Source organism: Corapipo altera, unplaced genomic scaffold (assembly GCF_003945725.1).
Source record: "Corapipo altera isolate COAL_440 unplaced genomic scaffold, ASM394572v1 2b, whole genome shotgun sequence".
Lineage (NCBI taxonomy): Eukaryota > Metazoa > Chordata > Aves > Passeriformes > Pipridae > Corapipo > Corapipo altera.
Window position 1 is genome coordinate 27,763,045 of NW_020884874.1, and position 13,449 is coordinate 27,776,493.

General features: G+C 47.5%; 1 protein-coding gene across 1 annotated transcript in view; it reads right to left on the reverse strand.

Moving 5' to 3' along the window:
- The window catches only part of AKAP12 (A-kinase anchoring protein 12), a 30,947-nt gene extending 24,997 nt beyond the window's left edge, over positions 1-5,950 (reverse strand). The window contains exon 1 of the mRNA XM_027632062.1: positions 5,745-5,950. Coding sequence (XP_027487863.1) covers positions 5,745-5,882 — 138 coding nt within the window. The 5' untranslated portion in view covers positions 5,883-5,950. The remainder of the gene's footprint in view (positions 1-5,744) is intronic.
- Positions 5,951-13,449: the final 7,499 nt, after the last annotated feature.

Here is a 13,449-nt window from a genome sequence, read left to right on the forward strand (position 1 = left end):
CATTAAACACCTACAGAATTTAAAATGGATGAAGAAGACTAACACAAAGAATTACATGAGGTGTGGATGAACAGCAGGTCCCTGATCTCCCACTGTACATTAGTGCATGCTTCCTTCAGGCACTGCTCTGGAAGGGTTCACAGCGCCCAGCCTCTTTCCCCACTAGCAATCACCACCATTCCCAACATTCCTTGTACCAGACCCAAATCATTCCACAGATTCCTCACACCAGGCCCAAACTGCACCAGAGTTAATTTTGCCTCATTCTGTTAATCCTGCTACACTGATTCTACATTAGATTACTAAAATAGCCAGATCCAGCTGTCTGAACAACTGAGCAAACTAACATAATGGTCTCTAATATTTTTCCTGAAGTTTTATTTTGAAACTCTGGGAAAGACTGTTGGCCTGCTCAGGGGGTCTGCTCTTAACACATGCTGTTTCATTAAAAAGATCTTCAAACACCATCATTTGGGAAAAAAATGAAATTAGATCACTCCAACTCTCTGTTCACAGCAGTTTGCGTTGTTTTGCACTAGCTAAGACATTAGAGGTTTGTGGGACATTGCAAACTCTAGGTGGAGAAAACACAAGGCCCTACTCAATAAGGTACATAACACAATTTCAATCAATACCTTATTTCTGGATAACATCTCATGAAGACAAAGCCAAGAACCTTCTTCTCATATTCCATCCCTTCAGATCTACTCCGCTTCTCTCCTAACTCTCAGTCTGACTTCACTGTGACACCTCCTTATGGATGACTACCCTCAAAATCCACATGGCTAAAGCAAAACAAACAGTTTTTGCACCTACATCATCTCTGTGATCTCTTTTTGCAACCTGTGAAAGAAGCACTAGCCGCAGTCTGTCATTCTGGTCCCACCTGAAGCCTGATCCAACCTGAGTTCCTTCCAGGTCTCATATTTTTCAGCTCTTTTGGACACCACCTTACTGCTGCATTCACACAGGTACAGCTCACCCAGGCTCTAAGGATCAGTCAGAACAAGGGCCGAGCACAAAGCGCATTCCTCTCCTCTCAGTAACTACCAGGCTTGCATTTCCAACTTAGAGGACTTTCAAAGATCCGAGCTCCTCTTTGCAACTCTTTAGCCTCTACAACATCAAACACAAGCTAATTGCCTCGGCTTTCAAAGTGCCTGGACACTCCTTCTACCACCCCTTCTTATCTCCTATAGGATTGGGGGAGTATTTCACGCTTTTGGTGCCCCTGTGACACCAATTTCCCTTGTGCATTTTTTCAACTACACATTTTTATGCTTTCTCCCCAGCCACCCCACAGGTATGGTCAGACCTCCAAACCTTACCACCAAAATACACCACTCTTCCTCCCCAGTTGGAACAGAAGTACCTAAAGGGAATCAGACCCTGGTTGAACCAGGGTAACCCTGTAGCCTCAGACCCTGCTGCCTCAAACTGGGGCTCTTAAGAGACACAGTCTAGGGACTTTTCCTTGAATAAGCTAAGTTTTACCATTGCTAATGCAGTATTTTCAGGCTGACTCCCCAGAACACAGTTGTTTAAACAGCAAATGTAAGTTTGTCCCAGCTATTATTTGTCAGGCACTTGGACAATAATACACTGACATCTCAGCTGGTAACCTCTTTAGAAGAGACAGTTCCAAATATTTACTGTCTAGCACACACTTGCTCTCATTACAACACAGGTAGCATAATCAAGTTACTACTCAGAAATGAGAATCATCCCAAAAGCACTGTTTGAACAGCTCCCTGCTTAAGTGGGAGCCCTTGCACGCAAGCGAGGAATCCACCATATAACACTTTAAAGCCACCAACCCCCATAAAAGATTTTCTCTAACAAACCTCAATCATGGTGCAAGAATAGCTTATTAACATGCCAGTGTTCCTCCAAATTCTCTCTTTAGAAGTTCCCTTACATTGTTTCAGGTAGCTGTTTCATCACAGCTTGGCTCTCTCAGCAGGGCCACAAAAAGAAATCTGTATTAAAGCTGGTATCTTGAACCTCTAAATAAAATAAAGTGGCACGAGCGTGACTGTAGCATGTAACATTGCATTAGCTGCAACGCTGGTACAATGATGTAGCTCTCCTTGCATCACCCACATGGCTCAAAGTCACCTCCTGCCCCATAGCTGGGCACCACGCTGGCATTTTTTTCCAGCTCTCTGATGCTCAGTATCAAAATGGAAAGTCGGGTGAGAGGCACATCACTGCTATGACCAGAGAGGGAGCTCACAAGATGGAGATGGCCAAACCAATCCAGCCACGTGCTGCCACCAACAGAAGCATCTCACCAGCTTCCTGTCCAATCCGATCGCAAGGTCCTGCCTGCTCCCCTGTATCTGCAGCTTCTGCTGAATCCCAGAAGCCAAGACATCTTGCTAAATCAGCACAGAATGACCTTACAAAAGAGTCAAAACAGCTTTCCAGGGGGTTAGCTCCTTGAAAGAGCTTGCACAGTGCCAGAAGCAACAAGGGGAAGCTGCCCTGGAGAGGAAGCAGGAGCACAGGAACCACCCCATAGCTTTTGTCAGTTCACAACATCCAAGGTTTGTCTGGTCCAAGACCAAAAAGATCTCATTCCTACTTCTAGTGCTCTTGAGATCTGCTAAATCCTTCTCAGGCCAAGCTTCAGGCCTCTGTGGTGCTCAGGGCAGTCTGCCTGGGAGGTTTCACAAAGCAGACAGGGTCTGCCAGCTGACAGCCACCAACAGGGAAAGTTGTTTCATTTCCTCTCCTGCCCTGCTGCAGATGCTTGCCTTGTGCCAGCTCTTGGTCTCACCTCTGCATCGCAGAAGTCAAACAAACTCACAAGATCGGCAAAATCATCTGGAAAGAATAAATTTCACTGTTTCCAGAAAGGTTAGTGAGTTTAACTTGATTACAGAAAGGTAAGGTTAGGACATGACACAGGACCAAGTGAAGCTGTGTCACCTGGGGCAACAGGGAAGAGGAACAGTGAAGGAAGAAAAGGAAGAGGAAAAAGAGCATTGCTACTCAAACAGCACGGAGGTAACACCATCAGAAAGATAGCCTTCTCCAGAACCACACCCTGTCCCTTATTTTCAACAGGACCTTGGTTATCAATTCACAAATCTGATGAATTCATTTCAGGCAGCTGAATGGATTAGTGCCCACAGAATCTCTCACATTCCCTGGCAGAGGGAGCTTCCCCTAGAGGGGTGGCTATGCAAGATAAGGAGCAGCTCCTCCACTGACAGAGTTTCAGTCTCCTCTGCTACAGTAAAGAAATCCACGCACTTCAAGTTCCACTATCATAGTGGGCTGGAAACTCTGGAGCTGCTTTATGTGTAATACACCATGAACTTTTGAAAGGATGGGGTAAACAGCTGAGGTCCTAACCCCATGAGCCCACATTTAACCTGTAGTGCTTGTGAGCCAGCAGCACCCAAAGGCCCCTAGAGATCCCTCACTCTGTAGACCAAGTGCTTTCCAGGACCTCTCACAGAGAGAGATCCTGTAGAAAGTAGAAAGACTGTAGAAGTGAGAAACACTAAAATATATAACCTCCCTTTCAGTAACCAGGACACCTCAAAGCTGGTATCTGGCCAAAGTGTCACACGTGGACAACAAAACAGCTTAAAGACTATAAATTTGGTCCTTTCTAGAAGAAAAGTCAAGGAGCTTTTCATCTTGTAAAGAATACAACTACGTCATGAAAGAAACTTGATTAAATATTTCAAGGAATTTCATGTGACAAAAAAGGACAACTGCTCTGAGATTTTATAACCTGCATTAGACTAGTTGCCAAGACAGTTTGTTATTGACTTGCCAAGGTTCACTGAAGATGGATTCCACTAAAGTCAGTTTCCAAAGTTTTTCTTCTAAAAGACGGGGTTGTGATAAGCATTTTAATTTGGAAAATGCAAGAAATAAGACCACCCTTCAAAACATCTCCATTGTATCTTCTGCAAACAAATTAGCTCTCTAACAGATTTCTCCAGGGGCACCACAGGACCTGGTAACCTTCAAATTCAAAGGGCTGGAAGGAATAATGATGAAAAACTGTGTCACAAATCTACATGAAGTTACATTACTGTATTAAGGCAGACTAAATGAGATATTAAAAAAAAAGTATGACCAAACTTGATTAAAAATTGTTTTTATGTAATGTAATGGAAGGCAGAAATAGCTGTTTGAGAAAAACAGCATTAATACACTGCTTCTCATAGCAGTGAAATGATAATAGAACTTCCCCACTTCTAAACAGTTCTACTTAAATAACAAGGTAAAAACCTATTTGAAAACATTTTTCCTAAAGCTTAGAAGACATAAAACACGGTATTAGTAAAAAAAATAATCTCTACTTGAGAACAGTATTAATGGGATTCCCTTTTTTTAGAGGGTCTTAGTTCCCATAACTGGATAAACATGGCTATGAATATTATGCCCCTTAGTCGAAGTCCCATTATCTCAATTTTTAAACAACCACAATAGCCAAATGCTTGCCCTATATAATGTCAGCATCTGAATTCTAAAATTGCCCAACACAACTGCTTAATATTTTGTTAACCAACACCAATCCCCAACGCTTATTTGGTTAAAAAGAAAATAAAATAAATCTTGGTTAATTTAAAGTTCATTCGCAATGTGGTTTTCAAATCTGTCAAAACGCACAAGGAGGTCTAGTAGCAGCCAGGAACTATGGGAAATTCAACTTGAAAGTTAAATCTGAACCACAAGGTCAAAGAAACAAAGTCATAACCAGTTCTCAAGCTCTAACACACCCACGCACCAGTCACAGAAACTTCGGAGTATCCCTGCTCTGAGCACCCAAACTCTGAAGAGCCGAAAGAAGGGGATCTCGGTAGAACGTGGTATTATTTCTCCCCTCACAAACTCACGCCCACCCAAAGTAACGCTATGTAAACACGCAGATGCACATAACCTCCCTTTCAGTCCCCAAATCCCCTAAACGCGCCTATTCCAGAGGGATAAATGGGTTCATTCATAATCTATTTTTAAACACCAGACATGTTTTAAAAGAATTTCTTTTAATTCTTCAGCGTCTTTATTTAAAATAACACATACCTAGAGCTCCTTCGCTCCCCTCCAGCTGGGAGTTCGGGAGCCGTTCCCCTTTCCCCCCTATGCGGTATGACACCGGGGCGCACTAAAGCCATGGATACAGCCCAGCCGCCGGCACCGCCGCCCCTTCCCCGCGGCGGCTCAGGTGAGCCCGAGCCTGGGGGCGCGGGTCGGGATGGGGCGGGAGGAGGGGGCACACGGGAGCTGGCGCCCAGCCGAAGGCACTGCCGGGCCGCCGGGCCGGCCGCGCCCCGACGCGCCTCCCACCTGCTCCCTCGGGAGAGGAGAGGATGGAGCCGGGGGCTGGGGGGGGGGGCGGCGGAGAGCCGCGGGGGCCGCGGAGATTCGGCCGCAGGACCGCAGTCAGGAGGCTCCTTGGCGCAGACCTCGCCGCGGGTGGGTGCGGCACTCCCCCCCCTCGCCGCCCCGGCCCCACACAAAAGCGACGTCGCCCCTGCGGCCGCCCTCGCCCCCCGCCCCGCTGCTGCCGCCGGCGGGAGTTTTATGACTGCGGCGCCGGCCGTGGCGCAGTCCTGGCCCCGCCGCGCCCCAGCCCCGCGCCCGGCCCGGGGAGGGTGCCCGCGGCCGCGGCAGGTGCCCACAGCCGCGGCGGGAAACTTTCCCCGGGCCGGGGGTGCGGCGGGAGCCGCCGCCTCGCGTGTCCCTCCCCCGGTTCCCCGCCGCTCCTGCCTTACCTTGCCGGGCTCCGCCGGTGGCTGGGGCACCACCGCGTCTTCTGCCGGCAGCGGCTCCGGAGGGGTGCGGGGGGGCTCGGCGGCGGCCCCGGCCCCGTCCTGTGTGGCGGGCGGCTCGGCGGAGCTGCCGGCGCCCATGGCGCTGCCCCGCGGCCGTGCGGAGCCGCGGGCGGGGGCTGGCGGTGGGCGGCGGCGCGGCCGGAATTGAGGGAGCCCGGCTCTCCGCAAACTCCTTTACGGAGCGAAAGGAGAAAATGGGGGTGGGGGGGAAAGATTAAAAAAAAAAAAAAAAACAAAGAGGAAAGGGAGGGGGGGAAAAAAAAACCCTAGCGAGAGGCAGCGAGGAAAATCACCTCCGCCCCTGGTCGCCCCGCCTGCCTGCCTCTTGCTCCATCACATGAGCAGAGCCGCGGACACGCCTTGCAGCATCAAACCGGGCTGATAAGGAGCGGCCAAGGGGGGCAGCGCTCTGCCCGCCGCCGCCGCCGCCTCTCCCCGCCCCTCCCGGGCACCGCCGGGGCGGGGGCGCCGCCTGGCCCCCGGCCCTCAGCCCTCCGCGGCGGCACCGCGGCGCTGACTCAGCGTTTCAGCTCCCTCCTCGCCCGCCCGGGGCCGGAGCCAGGACGAGCCCCCGGGAGCTCCGGCGCATGGGCTGCGCCCCCCGCCTGGCTGCGCTACCCCGCGGGGCTCCTGCCTCGAGACTCGGCTCCGCGGCCGCCAGCCCTCCGCGCCCGGAGCTCCCGGACCTAAGCCACGCTGGGCTCGTCTGAGGGAAGGACGTCCAGGTTTCAGCTGATCCAGAAATGTAAGATCCCATGTCTTAGGCAACTTTGGGGTGGGGGGGAATCAACCTGCCTTTTTTTTTTTTATTGTCATGGAGGACAGGTTCCCTTCTATTAATACATGGCATAACCACGCAAAGGCAAGAAAAGGGTAGTTTCTCTCCTAGCCCAGAACACACAAAGTGTCTTTACCATGGCACAAAAGCAAGACCAACAAGGACCAACATGTACATAGGCACGCTTCTACCTGGTACTTTCAAAAAATGTCAGCAGGGAAATAGTACATACGTTAGAATAAACCAACCACAATGTGCCAAAGGGTAGCAAACGGATCCATTAACTGTTCTTCTCCATAAGTATAAAATCTTTTTTTCTAAAAATATACGTGTATCCATCCTCTATGGAGTTCATGGTTAATATCAGGGTTGATCTGAAGAGTTCATAGTACATACTAGAGAACCATACACAATTTCCTTTAGAACGTTTAAACCACTCCTCACCCACCAAAACAGTTTCATTCAGAAAAAATCCATTCTCTTAAAAATCCATTCTACAAATGGCCCAATCTCCACATGATGGTCAGTTTTTTCCCTAAAAAAATCAAGACATATTAAGTCAATGACTGAAAAAGCCTCTGTAGCCTTTCCCCTTAGCTAATATGAAACCTACTGGAATCATTGGTGTTCAGCAGAACAAAACTGGTGTCCTGGATCACACAGAAGGAATCAACATCTCTCCCTTTCTGCTTAGTCTCCCTTGTTTTCAGATGAGAGAGGAGACACAGGTCTGAGCTTTCAATAATGTCTAACCAAGTCCCTGTAGTAGGTCTTCCCCATAGCCACCCAATGCTTCTGGATCATCCATTGGCCAACACCCACAACAGGTGAGTGAGGAGCCCCTTAGCAGCCTTTCCTGGTTGTCATCTTTTGATGGTGGAGAAAGAGCTGGCACCACTTCCATGCCCCTCCAAATCTGCCTTTCTCCCTGCCTTCTTCTGCTCCTTTGCTGCTGAGAACTGAGGCCAACCCTGCTGCTGCAGGGCTATCTTGGGTTCCCTTTCAGCTGTGGACCCTGGGTACCGGCACAGAGGTCTCCTGGGCTTCGGAGAGGGGAGGACCAGCCATGGGGCTTAGTGGCATATGGAGAAGCTGGGAACACGTGTGCGATGGGAGGGGAGATCAGGGATTTGTCAGGGAGTTTCTCAAGAAGGGAAATGTGACATAATTCAAGGTCTTTGCCACATCATTTCTCTTTTCCCTGCTCATTGACCACAAAATGCTTTCTTTGCGAGCAGCTAGAACATAGCCTCCTTCCTCCCATCTAAACTTGCTTTTTAGTCCTTTTGTTTGTACCCAGCGGCACCAGCAGTCTTAGAGCACAGACACTGCAAGCACTGCAGCTGAGATGCCCCTCAACACCCATCCACCAGCCATTTTCTGAACACAAATTACTTCCTTTTGTCTGAAAGTCTTTGGCTACATCTATATGGTGAGATGGGGTTGGCTTTCTGGTGATAAGGTCAAGCAGCACAGGATGGCTTGTGTGTACACCTGTAACTTGCTCTCATTCTGAATCGTCACGTCTCTGCACACTTGTGGTGTAGACAGCAATGGGCTGGTGTCCCATCCCTTGAATGGGCACAGCTTCTGTCTCCTTTCCTCTTGCACTTATTTATTTGCTGTTGTTTTCTTTCTTGGAATACATCTAGCATAGGAACTTTAAGAGAGATATCCTACATCTATAGTCTTGTCCACAGGAAGGTCAGTTCCCATTTTGCCTTTCTTGATGCTCTGTACCCTGCCTGTACAGAATCACGATAAATGACAGGTCTGACTCTGGCATGTGTCAGCCTGTGTTTCTCTATCTTCTCTCTGTGAGCTGGAGTGGTTATTGCCTAGACCCTTGCCCTGAATGCTGCAACTACCTCTTGCTATATGGAAGTGTTTTTCAGGCACTAAATCTGTTTCTTTTGACAGCCTTTCCAGAGAAGTGGAGTCACGTATGCTTTGGATGGTCCTCTTCCAAAGTCACCTAGTGTTGATGCTGAGGCAAGAATATTCAAGCTATTGACAGAAGCATGCATGTACACTTTTTAGGATGAAACCAAGGAAGCAAAAAAGATAGTAATTAAAGTTCTGCTGGCATGTTATCTAGAACTATTTCCAGAGAAACATCTTTGAGGAAACCCCTATTAAGAGATCCAAGCACAGACCTTTCAAGTGGCAGGACAATCTTTTAGCATTGCAGCTATCACATGACTGTTTTAAACTCCTCTGAAACCCGGGTAACTTTCATAATCATATTTATAATGTAGAGTCTGTAGACAGGGCTTAATTTACTTACTTTTAAAAATTGCTCCTTTTCCAAAAGCATTTATAATTGATGTAACTGGTGCTAATGCATTTGTACAGAAGATATGAACCACGTATCTCAGACTGTGAGCTTGTGTTGGTGAAATATTTTCCTGCTGTCTTCTGCCCCATTCATGATTCTCCCCATCCACTCCTTGCAGCTTTGATTCTGTTGGTCCACGCAAGTGACCACAAGCTTTGCTGCTGTCGGCTGCTCTGGCTGATTCCTGAGGAGCGGTGGGGGTGGATGGGGAGTCAGCAGCAAGGTGGGCGTGGGAGGGCTAGTCCCCAGCATCTGTGATGGGGAACAGGGCTGCCTGCCCAACCTGCATGCCAGGGCCTCCTCCATATCTGATCCATGCTGGCTGTTCACAGGTTTGTGTGAGATGGTGACTGGGAGCACTGGCAGCTGCCTGGAGCCCTGCTTACACGAACGCTCTCGCTGCCTTTATCAGTGGTGGAGCCGCATTGGGATATTTTTGGCATAAAAGCTAAGTGGAGACATATCATGTAAGTGTTCTCAAAATGGGAAGCTCTTAAGAACATACCTTAGGTCTGGATAGAGAATATAGTGCTCTGACTTCACCTCAGCTGTAGTTACTACAATCTTCAGCTTTTTTCCCCTCTCTTTGTCCAGCTGTGATAGGAAATTCTAGGATGCTGTTAGAAATACATGCATATGCCTAAGAAGCCAGTATGTATCAGCCTAACAAAATACTGATGAGTATAAAAGGAAGAAAATTACAAAAATAGTCATGTAAAAGTAGTTTGCTTGCAAGCAGCATTGGTAATGTCATAGGAAGAAACAACGAAAAAGGAATACATTTTGCAAATTTAGCTGGGAGAAGACCTTTACTTCTTAGGAGCTCACATACCCCAGAAAAATTGCACTGAAACAAAATAAACAGAACCTCTACATCTAGCATATTTACATCACAGAATTGATCTGTATCAGAAAAGACCTATTTATGAATAAAGACACACATCTGTGTAATTTAAAAATAATGTTAGTAGCAGAAACTGACTTCCAGTCTTGAATTTGATGATTATTTACATAAAGGCCATACATTAGTATAGCAAGTGTATCATCCAGCATGTAGCTGCACGTTACTGCAGCACCCAGAGACCACTGCCAGACATCCCAAAGCCATTTCAGGACAGACAGACCCAGCCAGCCTGCAGTTTCTCTGCTACCAGCCTCTCTCTACTACCTCTCTACTATGCCCTCTACTACCCAGCCCTGTAGTTTCACAGAGAAACTAGTTTCTCTATGGTTTTTCCCCTCACCAGTTCTTCACTTACCCTGTTCTTCCTAGGAGATGTTGGACAAATATGTTAAGCTTCAGTAGTCTAACTGTTATCACCTTCCCCCAGGTAGTCCTTCACAGGGCCATGGGACAAGGCAAGAGACTGCAAAGGTCCATCCCATTGGCAGTTTGGCTGAAGAGATGCACAGCATGGTCTGGTCACTGCCCAAATGATGCTGTCTCAAACCTGTAAGGGCTCTGGTTACTGGACAGCCTCTGATCTGTCCATATCAAAATATAGGTGTTTCCAGGAGGTAATGTTTTGGTGTTCAAACTTAAGAGTAAAAATGACTGAAAGTTTTTTCTTAAGTGGGGGGAAAAAATCATTTGACTTTATAAAGAAGAAAAAAAAAGTATGCTATATGAGTTTTCAGAGAAGGAATAAGCTCAAAGGACTGCGTTTCATCATTCCCCTCTAATACCAAGTGGTTGGCTTTCTTGCTAAGGGGGCAAAAGCTATACCCAGGCTGTAGTTTAGTTTCATGTTATTAGTTTCGTAGTCATGCAGTGTAATAGGAGAATAAATAATGTGGTGTGCAGCTGCAAGGGAACACTAGCTCACAGGCAAGCTTAGTTACAATGGCAAAGATGGAAGAATGTGACCTTCGATGCAGTGCTTTATCTGCTGCACAGATAAATGCATCTCACCCAAAAAGCCTTTCAGTCAGTGCTCTGAGGAAATTCCTCATCAAGGAAGGAATGCCCAGAGGAGAGAGATAAAGAGGCACAGAAGGTCCCCCTAATGCCATTACCCCATTGTCCCAGCAACAGGTGAGTGAGGCTCTTTTGTCTTCAGGAGGAAACCCCTGTGGCTTGGGATTGAGAGCACTGACTGTTTAGAAATACCTTGGCACTACTGATGTTATCAAGAATGGCAGGGTTCAGAGGCAGCAGGTGCTAAAACACCACTTGGAAAATTAAATTGAAATCTAGAGTGAACTCACAGAATAATTTAGGTTGGGGGGACCCTCCAGAGGTCATCTAGTCCAATCTCTCACTCAAAGCAGGGTGAGCTTCAGCCTTAGATGAGGCTGCTTAGGGCTTTGTTCAAAGGAGTTCTTGTTCTTCCTCCACTATTGCCAGTGCCTGCCCCCTATGTGCATATAGGCAGATGAAGAAAACACTTTCCCTCTGTTGCCATCAGCAATATGCTTCCAGTCTCCGCTGCTGAGTGATCCCCATCCTTCACAAGCTTGGCTATCACCCCGAGATGCCTGTCCTTTGCCAGTTGCCCCAGCAGTCTCTGCCCACCCTGTGTATTCCCATCTCCTCTCCCAAAGTCTTGGTGCCACAGGCAGGCTGTACTTCCCTGAAGGTACCCCAACAGGCACCCAGCTCTGCCCATCTGGACAGATACATCCGTTCTCAGGAGCCCTGTCCCAGAAATGAGAATCAGGATGTGAGGCTGCTCTGTGTACCCTTCCTACCCTCCAGAGTACCTGCCCCCTGGCAGTTTCTGTCATGTTTTGTGTCTCCTGACTGAACAGTGTGGAAACTGCATAAGCCATGAAATCCTTCTTCCTCTGATGTGTAGAGGCCCAACCTGAGCAGAGTCAATCAACCAGGAAAGCTTTGTAGCTGCAGGTACAAAATGGCAAAATGTTTTCTGGATGACAACATTGGCAAACAGAGCAGGAAAACAAATTTAAAAGGAAGCACAGACACCACCAAGATTGTGTCTTAATACTGTCATATTCTTCCTCTGGCCTGAGCGAGTACCATCCTGGTCTGCTAGTGCTTACCCAGAATAGTATCCCTACCCTGTTACTGCCTGACCTGTTTCTTTGCAGCATTCCTCTGGCTCTCCATCAAGCATGATTTACTTGTCTTTGGCTTCCTCATCTAACCCCACCATATTTATAATTTGTCTTTCAGTATTGATAACGGTCAAAGCTATCCCCCTCCTTCATTTGCTTTTGAGATGTTCTAACAGGAGCCTCTGTGCTTTGCCCTGTGCTGCTTCTGATGCCTAGAGGCAACGTCCTTCAGAACCTTCATTAAATCATGCCTTTGACATGTTGTCTACAGATGATGGGACAGGAGATAGGTAGCAGTGTGGCTGACCAATGATTACTGATTACTCAACAACATTATTTCCTTACTTCCCTGTATCCCTCCATTGGCCCACCCCTATGTGTTGCAGATGCATCAGGCTTTGCCCCTGAGAGCCAGCCCTTTGCCCTGACCCCCACACCTGCACGGTGTCTTGTCAGCCCCAGGCTGGCGAGGGGTGTCCAGGCACAGAGCAGTCGGGTGTCCGGGTGTCCGTGTCAGCGAACGGGTTTCACTGGAGAGCACCTTGTGCCCAGGGGGGCAGAGCCATCCGGTGGTCCCTGGCTGGGCAATGCCTCCTCCCTTTCCTGGACTGGTGCACGCGGCCACTGAATTGGGGGAAGCCGCGAGATCTGATGTTTCCGCTGCTTTGTAGTGGGATTGTAAATTTTCCGATGCAAGGAAAACACTTTTGTTCTGGCTGATATAATGCTGAATATGGAGAGGGGGGGTCTGCTGTGACTCCACGTGCCTATTTCTGCAGTAATACAAATAGTTAATGGGCCTTAGTCATTCATAATTTATAATTTTTGTTGTGAGCAATCCATAGAAATTTTAGTCTTAACTGACAAAGTACAAAGCAACACCCAAACTTTTAAGCAGAAGTTTTTAACCTTCTGTCAGTGTGGTCAAAAATAAGCTCACTTCCAGAAAAATAACCAGAAGAAAGATAGCCAGAAAGATAACCATCGTCTTTCAGACTTCTAAATAATTCCTGAGCTGGGACTCGAGCTCAAAGCATTTTTAGCCCCTTTGTTGCAAAGGCACATAAAAAAAGATTACTGATGTGGGAAGGATGCAAGAAGTGGAGCAAGCATAGATAATTTCTATAGTCCTGGTTTTGTCTTAGTCATTTTAGAAGAGGGCACTAACACACCTGACAGGTGGAAATCTTCAGCAGCAGTGAGAACAAGTGAGAACCATCTACAACCTCTGTGTGGGTCTGTGTATTTGTCTTGGAAAACAGAAAGTAGAGAGCCTCTGGAGTAGAGACAGGAGTCTCTCAGTAAGGCATCACATATAGATGCAAAATTTAGATCAACTTTTCCAGTTTTTGCATACAAAAAGGTAAGATGCTTTTCTTGATGGGTCTCCACCTTTATGAATTTATAACAATAATAGCATGCAGTTAGCCCAGCCAGTAAATGCTCTCTGCACCTCCATTGTAACAGTAGGGACAATGACCCAGCTGGTGTAGTTTCTAGGGCTGATC